Source organism: Dendronephthya gigantea, unplaced genomic scaffold (genome assembly GCF_004324835.1).
Source record: "Dendronephthya gigantea isolate DGI-Jeju-01 unplaced genomic scaffold, DenGig_1.0 000002F, whole genome shotgun sequence".
In the NCBI taxonomy this organism is placed as follows: Eukaryota; Metazoa; Cnidaria; class Anthozoa; order Malacalcyonacea; family Nephtheidae; genus Dendronephthya; species Dendronephthya gigantea.
The window spans coordinates 1,883,121-1,898,781 of record NW_021163012.1 but is presented as its reverse complement, the minus strand read 5'-3'; the positions used below and the strand labels follow the sequence as shown (position 1 = coordinate 1,898,781).

The 15,661-nt window shown below is 37.4% G+C and overlaps 1 protein-coding gene across 3 annotated transcripts in view; it reads right to left on the bottom strand.

The window, feature by feature from the left end:
- The window catches only part of LOC114533086, an 89,972-nt gene that overhangs the window by 30,437 nt on the left and 43,874 nt on the right, over positions 1-15,661 (bottom strand). For all 3 annotated transcript variants that reach the window (XM_028554671.1, XM_028554681.1, XM_028554677.1), the window contains 30 exons: positions 14,866-15,627; positions 14,601-14,615; positions 13,588-14,295; positions 13,176-13,202; positions 12,237-13,001; positions 11,465-12,046; positions 10,844-10,990; positions 10,688-10,714; positions 9,697-10,458; positions 9,577-9,600; positions 8,703-9,437; positions 8,559-8,585; positions 7,328-8,098; positions 6,533-7,261; positions 6,312-6,338; positions 4,915-6,027; positions 4,118-4,660; positions 3,919-4,005; positions 3,318-3,848; positions 2,940-3,137; positions 2,558-2,717; positions 2,325-2,427; positions 2,100-2,205; positions 1,686-1,925; positions 1,566-1,601; positions 1,282-1,457; positions 1,029-1,183; positions 672-841; positions 402-542; positions 102-280 (listed from right to left, as the gene is read on the bottom strand). In XM_028554671.1, the coding sequence (XP_028410472.1) occupies positions 102-280; positions 402-542; positions 672-841; positions 1,029-1,183; positions 1,282-1,457; positions 1,566-1,601; positions 1,686-1,925; positions 2,100-2,205; positions 2,325-2,427; positions 2,558-2,717; positions 2,940-3,137; positions 3,318-3,848; positions 3,919-4,005; positions 4,118-4,660; positions 4,915-6,027; positions 6,312-6,338; positions 6,533-7,261; positions 7,328-8,098; positions 8,559-8,585; positions 8,703-9,437; positions 9,577-9,600; positions 9,697-10,458; positions 10,688-10,714; positions 10,844-10,990; positions 11,465-12,046; positions 12,237-13,001; positions 13,176-13,202; positions 13,588-14,295; positions 14,601-14,615; positions 14,866-15,627 (10,046 nt within the window). The remainder of the gene's footprint in view (positions 1-101; positions 281-401; positions 543-671; positions 842-1,028; positions 1,184-1,281; positions 1,458-1,565; positions 1,602-1,685; positions 1,926-2,099; positions 2,206-2,324; positions 2,428-2,557; positions 2,718-2,939; positions 3,138-3,317; positions 3,849-3,918; positions 4,006-4,117; positions 4,661-4,914; positions 6,028-6,311; positions 6,339-6,532; positions 7,262-7,327; positions 8,099-8,558; positions 8,586-8,702; positions 9,438-9,576; positions 9,601-9,696; positions 10,459-10,687; positions 10,715-10,843; positions 10,991-11,464; positions 12,047-12,236; positions 13,002-13,175; positions 13,203-13,587; positions 14,296-14,600; positions 14,616-14,865; positions 15,628-15,661) is intronic.

The following is a 15,661-nucleotide window of genomic DNA, read 5'->3' as shown; positions in this document are numbered from 1 at the left end:
GGAAAAGATAACAAGAAAATGCATGTTATGTAATGTTTACATAAAAGCTAACATGATATAATGTGCTTGTCTTTAATATAAAACATTTATAATTTCATTACCCTAAAGTAGGTTGTCAAACGAGCACCATAGTTATCAGCAAAATTTTTGGCAGACTCAAAGTTAGGTAGAACTTCCATTTTATCAGGATTGCTTGGGAATCTTGGGTCCTCTTTCAGTTTGGCAATAAAGTTTGTTCCAATGTTTTGCCATAACTCATATGTAACACCATTTTTAGCAGCTAAAAATGATTTAGATATTTCAAAATTCAGTCATTTGTGTAATGCAAGAACTCCAGAGGAAAAGATTGTAGAAGAAAATGAGGCTCTAAATAGGCAAGCATTGAACTATGTGATACTTACTTGGTTCTGCTGGTTGGCCAGGAGCACCACCAGGGGTACTAGGTTGTGCTGCACCACCACTTCCAGGTGTAGTTGTTGTTGTTCCTGGGGTACTTGGGGCTCCTGGGGTTTCAGTGCCTGGTAAAACTACTCCAGCAGGGACTAAATAAAAGTCCCAAAACCATAAGAAATATTTAAAGCTAACTAATCAGAACATAATTGAAACATATTAACATAACTAAGCAGAACTAAAATACTACATGAATTTCCAAGTATTTAAAGCAAGCATACCAGGAGCCAGGAAAATGTTCTTGCTAATGGGTCTGTCAAATTTGCCACCAGGATAACGTACACCAATGCTTAGATGATCACCTCCACCGCCTTCTTTCATAAGTGCCTTTATGTAGTAGGATTTTCCTGCTACAAGCCAGACTTTCTCTGTTACCTGATCATTTGGATATCTAAAAAATTATTGATTAATTTAGTACTTGAGTATATGATAGAGAAAATGATACATTCATTCAGTACGCAAGCGAACTCGAGTATATCACCATGCATCAAATTTTTTGCATACTCAGGTGTGTAAAAAGTTAAGATGAAAAAGTCTTTAAAGTCAATATTCCCGAACAAGTCTGCCATTCTACTTACTTATTCCACTGTTGATAACCAGTATGACCAGTTTTCTTTGTTTCCTTTAATTCTGCTAATTTCCGTGCATTTCCCTTGTCCTCATCAGTGCTTAACCAGAATTCACCTTCATCATCGCTTGCAAGGTAGAATATATAAAAACCACTGATTGGAGGCTAATAATAGAGAAATATGTTAATAATATTTCAAAAAAGTGAACATTTAATTTTTTGTATTATGATGGAACATTGATGCACAACCACAATAAACATACCCTGAAGAATCCAGAGACTCGCACGCCATAGTTGTCAAAACGATTCTTTCCAATATCAAATGTTTTCAGGGTTGATTGTTCATCAGGTTTGTTAGGGAAGCGATTATCAGCTTGGAGATTAGATAATCTGTTACCACGGATATTTTTCCATGTTTCCATACGTACTCCAGGTTGAACTGTAAGGAGTTGTTTACTGTTTAGTTTCACAGCAATTTAATACTATAAATTTTGTGTAAATTTCAAATCCATATTTCCTTTGTAATTTTGTTAAGACTCACACAAACCTTTTTCTTTTTTCTTAGTTGGGGTTTGTTTTCTTACTAAGAATGTAATATTTGTGATTAGAGTTTTTCAATTAATAGCATGTCTAAAAATACCAAAATAGGAATTGGAAAGCTACTCACATCGTCCTAAAAGCTCAGTAAGCTTCTTGTGCCTAGTAAAGTATTCTTTACTTTTCTTTTGTACATTATACGCAGTTCCTTCAGGATTGAGAGCTCTCTTTTTGTAACAACGCCATTTCTTTCCACGTCTCTTTCTGTTGTAGTCAAACAATGCAACCAATTTAGATGCTCCAGTAGTTCGAACATTCATTCTGCACCATTTGTTCAAGTTGTCTTGTTGTTTACCAGTAATTTCCAAGCCTAAATTAATAATTATAAAACAATAATTTCTTAATATATAATGACAAATCATATAATGTTATCACTAGTGATGAGAGCTGGAATGGTGATGAAAGTTGGGATGATGGGAGCTGGGATGGTGATGAAAAAAAAAGGGGCAAACTAGGAACTTTGTAAGAGAAAACTGAATTTTACCTTTATTGAAAGTCCTTGATAGTTTCTTGTCACCTCTTTGCTTATCAAGCCACTGCCGTGCTGGGAATTGGTAGTTATCACCAGTGGTGTAATCCACTACAGTTACCTAAATTAAATGAAAAAATCAGTAAAAAAATCAAGATATAGTTATTTTTCTAAAAATGATAAAGCTAATCCAGCACTAATTATTCTGGAGTTTTTTTAATATTATAATAATCCATATACCTGATTGATAAACCAGGCTTCTTTTCCTCCCTTGTTGTCATGCCTGACAGTGACTGACTTCAATGGACCCAAATCATTATTTACAAATTGGAAAGCAATAGCACTATAGAAATTTAAAAAATATATAAGAATTTCATGGCAGTATTCCATCTTTGTAAATATTGCATCCTAATACTTGGCATTGAGACTAAGAATTATCACAACCATTTTAAGGAAATGTAGAAATTACAAACCTTCCTCTCTTGAAAGGAGGAATGTTCTTTCTTCCTTCCCTCTTCTTCAGTTCAATCTCTTTAGTGTCACCATTTTCACCACTCACTATGGCAAATGCACTGGCCTTGCTACCAGCTTTCTTTTGATGGCCAGTAAAGATTGTGATAAAGTAAATATGATCTGAAAACAATGTATAAGAGTGAATCAATTATGTAATGTACTAAATGTACCTATGTTTGGAAATGTTTCCAAATTGCCATAAAACTCACACCTCAAACACTATAAGTCACACTATCAAAAATGGATCTTCAATGAACATGTGAATGTTTAAAAAACATGCCAAGTATTGGTAAATTTACTTTCCCTTATGGTGTATGGATTTTACATGTAACAAGGGCTTACTTTGAGGTCCAGGTGGAGGCGTGCCTGGTTCAGCAGGTGGTCCAGTTGGTACTGGAGGAAGAACAGGAGGTTTGGTCGGCGGCTTCACAATTGGAGGAGGAAGTGGTCTTGGACGTGGTTTGGGTCTAGGTGCTCTTCCAGGGCGTGGTTTTGGTCTCAAAGGCCTAGGTCTTTTAGGTTTTGGTGGTGGACTTATAACTTTGAAAGAAAGTAATGGTTTTGTTAAATAGTGCATGCTAAAGTTTCCAAATGAAAAATATATAAATCATTAAACATCATAAGTGAAATATATATTTTTAGGAATACGAAATATTCAATAAAATGAAGCATACAAAAACTGTAAAAACAATATTTAATGTAAATTAGTGGAAGACTTACTTTTTTTAACCAAATTAATGACAATCTGTCTAGCAGATGGTAGTTGTCTATAATTAATTCCAGACACACTATTATCTACAGAGGAAGCCAATTTCTTTATAAGACGCTTGTCAGCTCTGCGTCCAACACCAATGGGAATGATATTAATTCTTCTTCTCATTCTTTGCACAATCCGGTTAACTGGATCAGTAGAGCGACCTGTTACGAAAATTATCAAAATTTGTGGTGCTCTTTGTCGTGAGCTTCTCCCAATCAATCTTCTCATTGCATTACGAAGAGCTCCACCAACTCGATTTCCACGACCACCAGGATATTGCACTGTGAGCATTGCTTTATCAATACTAACTGGATCCTTGTACTTTCTGTAATCAAATTGAACCCTTGCTCCACTGGCAAACACTTGTAATCCAATGTGGGTATCAACAGGAGACACAGTAAGCCCCTGGTATACTGTCTGTACAAATTTCAAAAGCCGTTTAAAGTTAGTTGAACCAACATTCCTTGATCCTGATATCAGGAAACCTACATCAGCTGCAAAAGAATATTAGGAATAATATGTTAGAATCATATGTTAAATATAATGTTTCTAAGTTTAACATACCTTTAGTTCTTTGAGGCCCACCAGGCTTTCCAGGTCTAATTGGTTTGCCTGTAGGTGTGTTTCCTTCACTATCAGGTAACCCCATCACTTTATAAAAGAGAAGAATATTATTTAAAAACCCAGTAAATTAAAAATTGAAAACATCATAATATAATATAGGAATCTTACATATGGAAACAATTTCCTCAAAAGAACTCACCGTTCTTAACTTTGTCTGTAATAACTGATGTTGCAGCTAACAGATTCGTGTAATCAATGTTGGTTAACTGATGCTGTGGTGAGGTAGCCACTGAATCAACCTGAGGCTGTGAGAAACCTTGCCCCATACCAATAACAATAGATGTAACACCAGTACTTTTAAGAGAAGCTGCTGGTGTAGACACATCATCTGCAGACTCAGAAGACAACAATGTTATAATAATCTTAGCTGCATCTTTGCGCTTACTCCTTCGGAACAAGTCACTCTTTGCTAATTTTAGGGCTGCCCCAGCATTACACTTTAAGCCAGCTCCACGATAACGAATCTTCAATGCTTTGTTTCTCAAAGAAGGTATATTTCGATATTTCCTAAAGCCAAACATCTTTTTGGGTTTCGAACCAATGACAATAAGACCTACATTCACTCCACTCTTAGCAATACCCAAGTTGCTGGTTACACCAACCATGAACTCCAAGCTTATCTTGAACTCTTTCTTGCCAGTTCCAGTTGCAGAATCAAGAATGAAAATGATATCTGCTTTGCCTAAACAAATGCAACAGACATGAGTTAGAAAAAAAATTCATGTTGATTCCTAAACCGTGTTTTGTTATGAACAAGTTATCTCTAATATGCTTATGGAAAACAGCTAAATGGAACCAGGTTTAACACAAAATAAAGATATTTTTCTGAATCTTATGGGCTCTTTTATTGCTATTTGCAACAAACATAATATTGATGTTCTAATTTTCCTATATTTAAGAGAATCTAACTTATCAAACACATCAAACATTAGATACCAGCTTTTGCATTTGTTCCAGATGGACGTGGAGCTGGTGGAGGAACAGGACCAGGTGGTCTTGGTCTGGGTCGAATGGGTCTTGGCCTAGGCCTAGGAATAGGTCTAGGTCGGGGTCTTGGTATGGGTCTGGGCCTCGGTCTGATTATTGGGCGTGGTCTTGGACGTGGTCTTGGACGTGGTCTTGGTCTTGGAAGTGGTCTTGGTATTGGTCTTGGTGATGGTTTTGGTATTGGGAGAGGTTTTGGTGGGGTTGGTGGACGTGGACATGGAACTGGTTTAGGGGCTGGAGGTTTGGGGAGCTTAGGTTTTGGTTTAGGGGTTGGTTTAGGTTTAGGTGGTGTTGGTGGTGCTGGATTCCCAGGTGTGGGAGCTGGACCAATTAATTTGTCAACATCTCCAGTAATTGGTTTACCATTTCGACCAATAGCATACACCCTACCACGCCCTATGGACACACTAGCAACTATTGTTTTTCCAACTGCCTTCCAAGCTTTCCCTGATGGAGTTTTGGCAGATATACCAATTCTGACAAATATTCTACCATTTATATCAACACCCCACACAGCACCAAATTGTCCAGACTCGATTTGAATCAGTTTTTTGCCTTTTACTCTTCGCCATTTAGTTCCTTGTGGCTTCTTTGGTGTAACGCCTTTTCTGAAGTAAACATTTCGCAATTTGTTTACACCCCAGTGTCCGTATTCACCACATGAAATGTAACTGAGTTTTCCTGGCAATCTGATCCAGCTTTTGCCAGGACGGAGTTTTGGAGTAATGCCAGTTCTACAGTAAATGTTATCAGCACGATTCACACCACACACTATTCCTGATGGTCCTGAGTCTATCTGTTTCAATTTACCAGGAATTTGAGCCCATGCTATTCCACTCTTGCGTTTAGTTATACCCTTACGGAAGTAGATATTTTCGGCACGGTTTACACCCCACACACCAGATTGCCCAGAAGAAACATGGGTCAATTTTCCGGGAATCTTTTTCAGTTTCCCATTTTGTAGTGAGAAGACATTATCATTAGGATCCACAGTCCAAGGAGTCTTAGTCAAGCCAGCATCTATTTGACCAAGCACTTTTCCAACAGGCTGCCATCTCCCATCTAAACATAAATTATTACAATGTGTTAATTAGCACTTATTTACCATGACGAAGGAATTATTATGTTTTGTGGACCCAAGAATGCCCAATATTTCACAATGCGAGGCCAAGTGTAATATTGACAGTCAGGAGAGGCAACATCAGAATTTTGTCACTCTCTCGTGATTCACTCTCAACCATTGAAACCCTACGAACATTAAACTTTGACAAGTGGTATATAATAAAATCGATTATCTTTATGCAAGTTATCGTATTATCTTTCATTTATAAAATGGTGCCACTTACCAGTTGTGGGTGGCTTTGGAACAATGCCTAAAAAAAAACTCATGTTAAACAAAGTTTTCTCAGAAAGAGACATTTGTTGCAAAATAATTAAATATTTAATGCAGCTACAGTGTTTGATTGTCAGTGCCTGGTACTGCTTTCATTAGACTGTCTCATGAATCAAATACAATTCTCCCTGACTTGTGAATATATTAGTTCTATTAGACAGGAAACATTCTTACCTCCCACTGCTGCTATGGTTCCTCTATAAATATTCTTGAAGGAATCAACACCAAAAACAACACCTCGACCAACTGTAGCATGAACAAACAACTTCAATCCTGAAACTCGCTTCCAACCTCTTCCAAATGGTCTTTGCTCAGTAACACCAGTACGAACATACATCTGACCTTTTGGGTTTACACCCACAACCTGACCAAATTGCCCAGCTTCCACCTCAGTCAAAATACCTGGAATCCGTTTCCATTTTATTCCTTCTGGCCTATTTCTGCTGACACCTTGTCTGAAATAGATGTAGTTGTTTTTGCTGACACCCCAGTGCCCATAATCACCACATGAAATGTATTTCAGTTTACCAGGAACATGCACCCATCTTGTACCATATGGAACACCTCGTGAAATCTTAACTCGGCAATAGATATTATTACCACTGTTCACACCACATACAATACCCTTAGGTCCAGAGTCTATCTGTTTTAATCCACCTGGTACTCTCTTCCATGTTCTGCCAAGAGGTAGTTTTCTGCTTACACCAACTCGATAGTATATTGCACTTCCCATAACACCCCAAACACCAGCTTTACCAGATGATATGTGGTTCAATCCACCTGGAACCTTCTTCCATTTACCTCTGTTTAAACCAAAGATACCATTTGATTGATCAACAGCCCATGTTGTTTTCCATGTGTCAATTTGTTTAAATTTCAGCTTCAATTTAGCCCATTTAGTCCCTTAAACAAAATAGATATGGGTTAATAATTTTACTTAAAAATAAAATTGACCTAATATCATTTTACCTGGTGGTTTCCTTGGAAGACCCTTTTTACCAACAAAAGATGATGCCTCCCCTGTGAAAGATTTTCCATTCCTGTCAATACCATACAAGGTTCCAGGTCCAACAGAAATACTCACAAGCTTCATTTTTTTAAAACGTTTCCATTTCATTCCAGTTGGACTTGTTGGCTTGATACCTAAGCGAGTATACACCCCCTTATAAATATGAACAGCCCACACAGCACCATCGGGACCTGATTCAATTTGGTGCACTTTAATTCTTCCAATGGTTGTCCATTTCGTGCCATGTGGTTTATTTGATTTAACACCCTGTCTGAATCTGACTTGATTGTTTTGATCAACAGCCCAATGACCAAAGGCACCACAGGATATATATTTCAGTTTACCATCAAGTTTTATCCATCCTGAACCTGATGGTTTTACTGGTGAAATGCCCTTTCTACAATAAACCATATTCACTTTATTTACACCACAGACAATTTTAGATGGTCCAGAATCAATCTGTTTAAGTAAACCAGGAATCCGTTGCCAGGTTCGTCCAGTCAGACTTCCAGGACTAACCCCAGTACGGAAGAATATGAAATCACCACTGTTGATAGCCCATATGCCTGCAGCTCCAGATGTTACATGCTTGAAGTTGGTTCCTGAGATCTTCTTGAAACTACCATCAACAATTGTGTATACTTTCTTGCTACGATCAATCCCCCAGACAGCTGGAGTAAGACCAGTGTCAATTTGAATCAGTGGTTTCCTATTCTTTGTCCATCTGCCATCTAAAAATATTTTGTAATTTAACAAAAGTGTTTGTAATGACAAGTGATTTTTAGATGGCAAAGTTTATCGGATTGATTGATAAACTCTTTCTGGTAGTTTGATTGACAAAACATTGAGGGTATTGATATTTAGCCCTATTTTCTTAAACCCTTAAAATTAAGGTATGTAATGTTCAATCACAATTCTTAAAAAGTGAAAATGTAAGTATGTTAACCTCTTGTGATTTTTGGCTCTTCACTTAATGCACGTAAATTCTAGAGTTGAAGTGTGTATAATTCCACTCGAAATTAAGACCCTTTAAACCACATTTTTCACATTTTAAGAAAATATGACAAAAATGTGCCAAAGTGCCAAAAATCACAATTGATTTATACAATAATTAAGGTAATAATCAATTTGATCCATGTGTATACATTAATACATTAAGCATTGCCTTTTTAAAACATTCATTGCACAAACCTTTTTTCGGTGGATGAGAAGTAATACCTGAACAAAACAAGGTTTTAGTTAATGCTTACAAGTGCATGAGAGTATCTTGTAAAATTCCATACAAACTGTTAATTGCAAACAAACTATTAACAAACAGCATGAAGTATATTTTACCTGCAGTAGCTGGTGTAGTGCGGTAAACAATGCCCCTCTTAGATACACCAAAGACAGCTCCTATCCCTATAGTAACATGCTTATACATTTTCCTTGTCTTTATTCTTTTCCAACTTTTGCCCCATGGTATTTGTTGAGATACACCAGTTCTGACAAACAGCAGTCCAGCACTGTTTACACCCCAAACCTGGCCATACTTTCCAGCCTCTATCTGAGTCAATCTTCCAGGGAGCCGTTTCCAACTCCAGCCAAGAGAATTGACCCTAGAATAGCCAACTCTAAAATAGATCTGACCAGCCTTGTTTACTCCCCACTGACCATAGTCTCCACAGGATATATACTTGAGTTTACCAGGTATTTTAGCCCACCTTCTTCCTGATGGTGTTCTTACTGTTATTTGCATTCTGCAGAAAATATTGCCGAGAGCATTTACACCACAGACAACTCCTTTGGGTCCAGAATCAATCTGCTTCAATTTACCAGGTACTTGTGCCCAAGTGACACCCTTTCGGTTCTTAGAAGTAACTCCTGTACGATAATATATATTTCCAGCACTGTTGACACCCCAAACACCAGCCTTGCCTGATGATATGTGGCTTAATCCACCTGGCACTTGAATCCATTTTCCTTTGAGAAGAGTAAATATATTTCCACGTTTGTTCACAGCCCAAGGTGTTCGAGTTATACCAGTATCAATAACAGTGAACTTTCTCTTCATTTTTGTCCAGCCACGATCTATTGAAAAAAGGATTTGAATGTTTAACTTCAGCTGTTTGCAATTCATTTAAACACAGTTCATGATTGTCTATAATTAGCAGATAGGATTCTTTCATTTTCAATTTAGCAACATGCAAATATGATAAGTACATTATACCTGGCTTTGGTACCACTGGTTTTCCTGAAAGAAAAAAAAGATATATGTGAGGGAAGTAACATATATTCAAAATATGATTGCAAAGATATTATAATATATGTAAACTAGCTGGATCCCTACCTGGTTTTCTAGGAATGCCTGCCGGGCCAACCAATTTGGCAACATCACTAGAAAATGGTGCCCCACGTCGCCCCACAGCATATACAAAGCCAAGACCAACAGATATACTAGACATAAGTTTCTTTCCTACAGGTCTCCATGCTGTACCAGTTGGATTTTTTTTAGTAATTCCTCGGCGAGTGTACACAATACCTCGGAATGTCACACCAAAAACAGCGCCGTCTGGACCAGACTCAATTTGGGTCAATTTACCGGGCACCTTTTGCCACTTTGTTCCATATGGCTTCTTCCTATTTACTCCATGTCTAAAGAAGATATCATGCCCACGATTAACGCCCCAATGTCCATATCGACCACAGGAGATGTAGATAAGTTTACCAGGAACACGTTGCCAACGAATACCATAAGGTCGTTTGCGTGAAATACCTATTCTACAGTAAGGTACACCAGAACTGCTAATACCACAGACTATACCATATGGACCAGAATCTATCTGGACCAAATGCCCACTGATTCGCTTCCAGGACTGTCCAGTTTTTCGTTTCAAAGTAATTCCTATGCGTATGTAAATATTCTTATTTCGGCTCACACCCCAAACACCAGCTTCGCCAGATGAAACATGCATCAATCTCCCACCAACTTTTCGAACATTTCCTTTCTGTATAGCATATATATTATCACTGGGATCAACACCCCAGGGTGTATCAGTCATTCCGGAATCAATTTGTGCAAGAACTTTACCAATGCGTTGCCATTTGCCATCTGAAAGTGTTGAAACATACAAGAAACAATTAAACTATAATTATCTTTTTCTCCGAAAGTATCCAAATGACACCCATTGGGTTTTTGTCACTGTAAAGGCTTATTGGATTGGTTTTCCCTATCTCAAAGTTGGTAAATTGTTTACTTGTTAATGTGTCACAATTGGAAAATTGTACTCAAAATCCAACTGTTTTTAAAAATATATTTACAACACATACAAATCACTTACCTCTTACAGGTAGTTTTGGAGTAACACCTGTGAATGTTAAAGATATCTGTTAGTAAGCTCAGTAAAAATTAAGGAAAAAAGATTAACATTCAATTTAGTAACTCTTTGATATAAAATAAGTGTGTGAACATGTTAACAAGTAGGATTTAGTATTACCACCAATTGCAGCCAGTGAAGCCCGATATATTTTTTGGGTAGAATCAACCGCGAATACAATGCCTCTTCCAATGGTGGAATGGGAGAAAATAGTTACACCAGGAACCATTTTCCATGATTTACCAAATGGAAGTCTTTGTGTTATACCTAAATGGGAAAATTTCATTATTTACACAAATTAACTGATGAAACGTTACTTATCATTCTTAAATATCCATAAATCCTAACGATCTGCATCTTGACCTGACTAAATCTATTGCAAGCCAAATCCTAAGACCAAAATGCACTTATTTATTACTCAATTTATTTATTACACTATTACATAATTATTGGAAGAATTTGAGCGAGATATTGAGAATCATTAAGGCACAGGTTGGGGTTATCAAAGGCTTTGGCAGATAACGCCAACCAAGGCCTTAATAATCCTCAATATCATGCGAAAATTGAATTTAATAATTATTTTATTATTCATCTGATTAAATGTAGCAAAGAAGTCGAATAAATTAGTAAATTGATAAGTTAGACATCACAATTACAGAATACCAGAAATTATTTGTAGCTGGTTAATCAATCAAAACAGAGTTGAATAAACAGTGATTAATAAAATACAATATTACTCACCAACACGAACATACATCTGTCCTTGTCTATTCACGCCTACCACTTGACCAAACTGGCCAGAATCAATTTGGGTCAAGGCCCCAGGTATTCTCTTCCACTTATATCCTAAGGGTCTGCTCCGTGTAACTCCTTCTCTGAAGTAGATTAGATTAGCTGTGTTTACACCCCAGTGCCCATAGTCACCACATGAAATGTAACTCAACCTTCCCGACATGCGCTTCCAGTAACGTCCAAATGGTCGATATTTGGTGATGCGCATTCTGCAATAGATTGCCCCTCCACTGTTAACACCACATACAATACCCTTTGGTCCAGAATCTATCTGCTTCAAACCACCAGGAATTCGCTTCCATCTAACACCAAGTGGGCGTTTTTTGCTAACTTTTACTCTGTAGTAAATAGCATTTCCCATGATTCCCCAAACACCTGCTTTCCCAGACGATATGTGGTTCAATTTTCCTGCAACCTTCTTCCATTTTCCATTGTTAAGAGCATAAATACCGTTCCTTGCATCAACAGCCCATGTGGAAGTTCGTGTGTCAATTTGTTTGAACATTTTCTTCATTTTTTTCCATGTAGTGCCTGTGGAGAATACAAACATGAATAGAATAATATCAGATGCTTTAACGTACAAGTGTCTTCTTGTAGCACATTATATATTTTAAAAGAAACTCTGGTAGACAAATACTTTAAAAAAAAAATATGATGCCAGGTAAACCTATTGCTATGGTGAACTCAACTTTGGTCAGGGCACATATAACCATGTGTATACCTGCTGGCTTCTTTGGAAGACCATTTGGACCAACAAATGAAGATGCTTCTGCTGATAGTGGTTTTCCCTTCCTGTCAACTGCCACCAGAGTTCCAGCACCAACTGAGATTATTGCCAGTTTCTTTTTAGTAAATCTCTTCCATTTCTTTCCCACAGGATTCACTTGTGTAACACCAATGCGAGTGAAAACTCCAGAGATAATATTCACACCCCATACAGCACCATCAAGACCAGATTCAATTTGATGTAACTTGCCAGGTACATGTTTCCACTTTGCTCCCTGTGGTTTTCCAGGAGAGACTCCATATCTGAAGAATATATCATTGTTTTTGTTGACACCCCAGTGTCCAAAAGCACCACAAGAGATGTACTTCAGCTTTCCAGGAACTCTGAGCCAACTTTTGCCATAAGGAATTGCAGTTGTGATACCAGTTCTGCAATAGATATCATCTGCTTTATTCACACCACACACGATTCTATTGGGTCCTGAATCAATCTGTTTTAACTTCCCAGGAACTCTTCTCCATGATCTCCCAATTGGATTCCTTGGATCAATGTTGTTGCGGAAGTAAATCAGATTTCCACGGTTTACACCCCACACACCAGCCTGGCCAGCAGAAACATGAATCAACTTGCCGGGTATCTTTTTCCAGTTACCATTATGTCGAGTGTAAATACTATCATCAGGATCAACTCCCCAAGTGTATGGAGTGATACCAGTGTCAGCCTGTGCAATGACACCACCCATCTTTGACCATCTAGCATCTAAAACATTACAGAGTTTGGTATAATAAATTGTGAAATGTTCAGAATGCTACAAAAATAGTATTTTATTCAATTTTGTTGTGTGGTCTGTGTGGACAACAAAGTATCGCTTACATCATGCACACAATTAACTCATCTGCACAGTCTCAATAAACAAGTGCAAAATATACAAACCTTTTGATGGGCGACGTGGTGTGACACCTAAGAAAAAGGATAACATGCATTAAAAAGGCACAATTTCATGTTAAACAATTAATGGGAATGTCATCTATCCATCCTCTGGTAAACCTAGTATTTTATACTGATGAAGTATTGTCTAATATTACTAAAATACTATACCCATCACTCTACTAAGAAAGGCTATATTAATAACACTCTCACAATATTCAAATTGTTCCATTGTTTTAACTCTAGACATAACCCACTATTTTAGAAAATTCTACATTATGGCCTTTTATTAATCCAGAGAGGATGCATAGGAAAACAGCATGATAAAGCTTCACTTTTGTTGATTTAAAAATTGAACAAAATATAGTAACTAGCTTCCAACCACCAATCTTGTGTTTTCTATATACTTCAGACCTACCTCCTGTTGCTGGAATTGTTCGATAAATCCTTCCATTTTTTCCCACACCAAATACTGTGCCAATTCCGATTGTGATACGGCTCCATTTTTTCTTGGTCCTCACTCTCTTCCATCCACGACCCCATGGTGTTTGTTCAGTGATACCAGTGCGAAGATATATATTTCCATGCATAACACCCCAGACTTGGCCATATTGCCCAGCTTCAAGTTGATTCAACTTCCCAGGGATACGTCTCCATTTCAACCCTGCAGGATTGCTTCTCGATACTCCTTCTCTGAAGTATATGTTGTTAGCTTTGTTCACACCCCAGTATCCATATTCACCACAAGAGATGTACTTTAATTTACCAGGAATACGAGCCCATCGTCTGCCTCTTCGAGAGCGATAAGTGATTTGGACCCTGCAGTAGATATCATCATTTTTGTTCACACCACAGACAATTCCTTTTGGTCCTGAATCAATCTGTTTCAATTTGCCAGGTACACGGAACCATCTTCTCTTTCCACGATTGTAAACATTACCATTGCCACTTACACCCCATACACCTGCTTGACCTGATGAAATATGTCTTAATCGTCCTCCAACTTTGTGCCATTTGCCTTTAGCAAGTTTAAAGATCATGTCACGTTCATTGACAGCCCAAACACGCCTAGTAATTCCTGAGTCAATAACTGTGAACCGTTTTCTTGATTTGCTCCATCCTTTGTCTGTAAGGATATGGAAAAATATGAGATTTAGATAACAATTCTTATCTGCTAAAGGTAAGTTAAAACATGATTAAGTCAAGGATACAAGAAACATAGAATTACTTGATAATACATGCAAGTATGAGTTGAATTGTGACTATTCACTTTTAAAGTCACATCATTATTTCAAAGTTAAATTCTGTACAGAAAAATCACAAAAAATGTACTGGTTACTCATATATGGTATTTGTAGAACATGTATGAGAAAATTGACAGTGAAGTTTGTCCATAAACACTTGAAACAAACATTTTTTTCATCTACATACCTTTTGGTTCTGGTCCTGTAAGAGAAAAGAGAAAATTAAAATCTAAAGTTTAATGTTTAATAATTCCAGTGAGAACATTATCCTTGCAGTTTTATTTTTGTCAGTCATTTCGTTTTAAATTTATTAATTTGTGAAAAAGGGGAGTAATGATGTGGAGCATCTAAGTTGGTGCAAATGCAGCTCTTTTATTACTGTATAAATGTATGTTTTTGAATGTTAATTAATATAAACTTAAAAATTAGGTACAAGTTGGACTTCATCTTACTTGGCTTCATTGGAAGTCCTCCTTTTCCAAGCAATTTTTGTACATCAGCAATAACAGGAAGGCCTTTTCGATCAATTCCATACACAAATCCAAGACCAACAGATATGCTTGCAAACGACTTCTTTCCAACACCCATCCAGGAAATACCAGCTGGTTTCTTGCGAGAAATTCCCAATCGAGTATACATTCGACCTGTTGGATCAACACCCCATACAGCACCATCTGGACCAGATTCAATCTGTATCAGTTTGCCTGGAATATGTTGCCATTGGGTGCCCTGCGGCCTATTTCTTCTGACACCTTTTCGGAAATAGATATTTTGTGCTTTGTTCACACCCCAATGTCCAAACTTGCCACAAGAAATGTAAACAAGTTTTCCCGGAACATGAATCCAGCTAGTGCCATATCGCCTTTGCCTAGTGATGCCTTTTCGACAATAAATATTGTTTGCAGAGTTAACACCACAGACATAGCCAAATGGTCCTGAATCAATTTGTTTTAACCCTCCTGGTATACGTTTATTTGAGCTACCAAACTTGTTACGATTACTAATCCCTCGACGGAAGTAAATTCTGCTGCCTCCATAGATGCTCCAGACACCAGACCCGCCAGCAGATACATGACTGCAACCACTTCCAATTCTTTTGCGCTTTCCATTTGCAAGAGCGTAAACATAGTTGTTTGGATCTACCCCCCATGCACTTTTGGTATATCCAGAGTCGATTTGTGACATCACTTTACTAATCACTTGCCATTTACCATCTACAAAAGAATATACAGAAAAATTGAAAAAAAT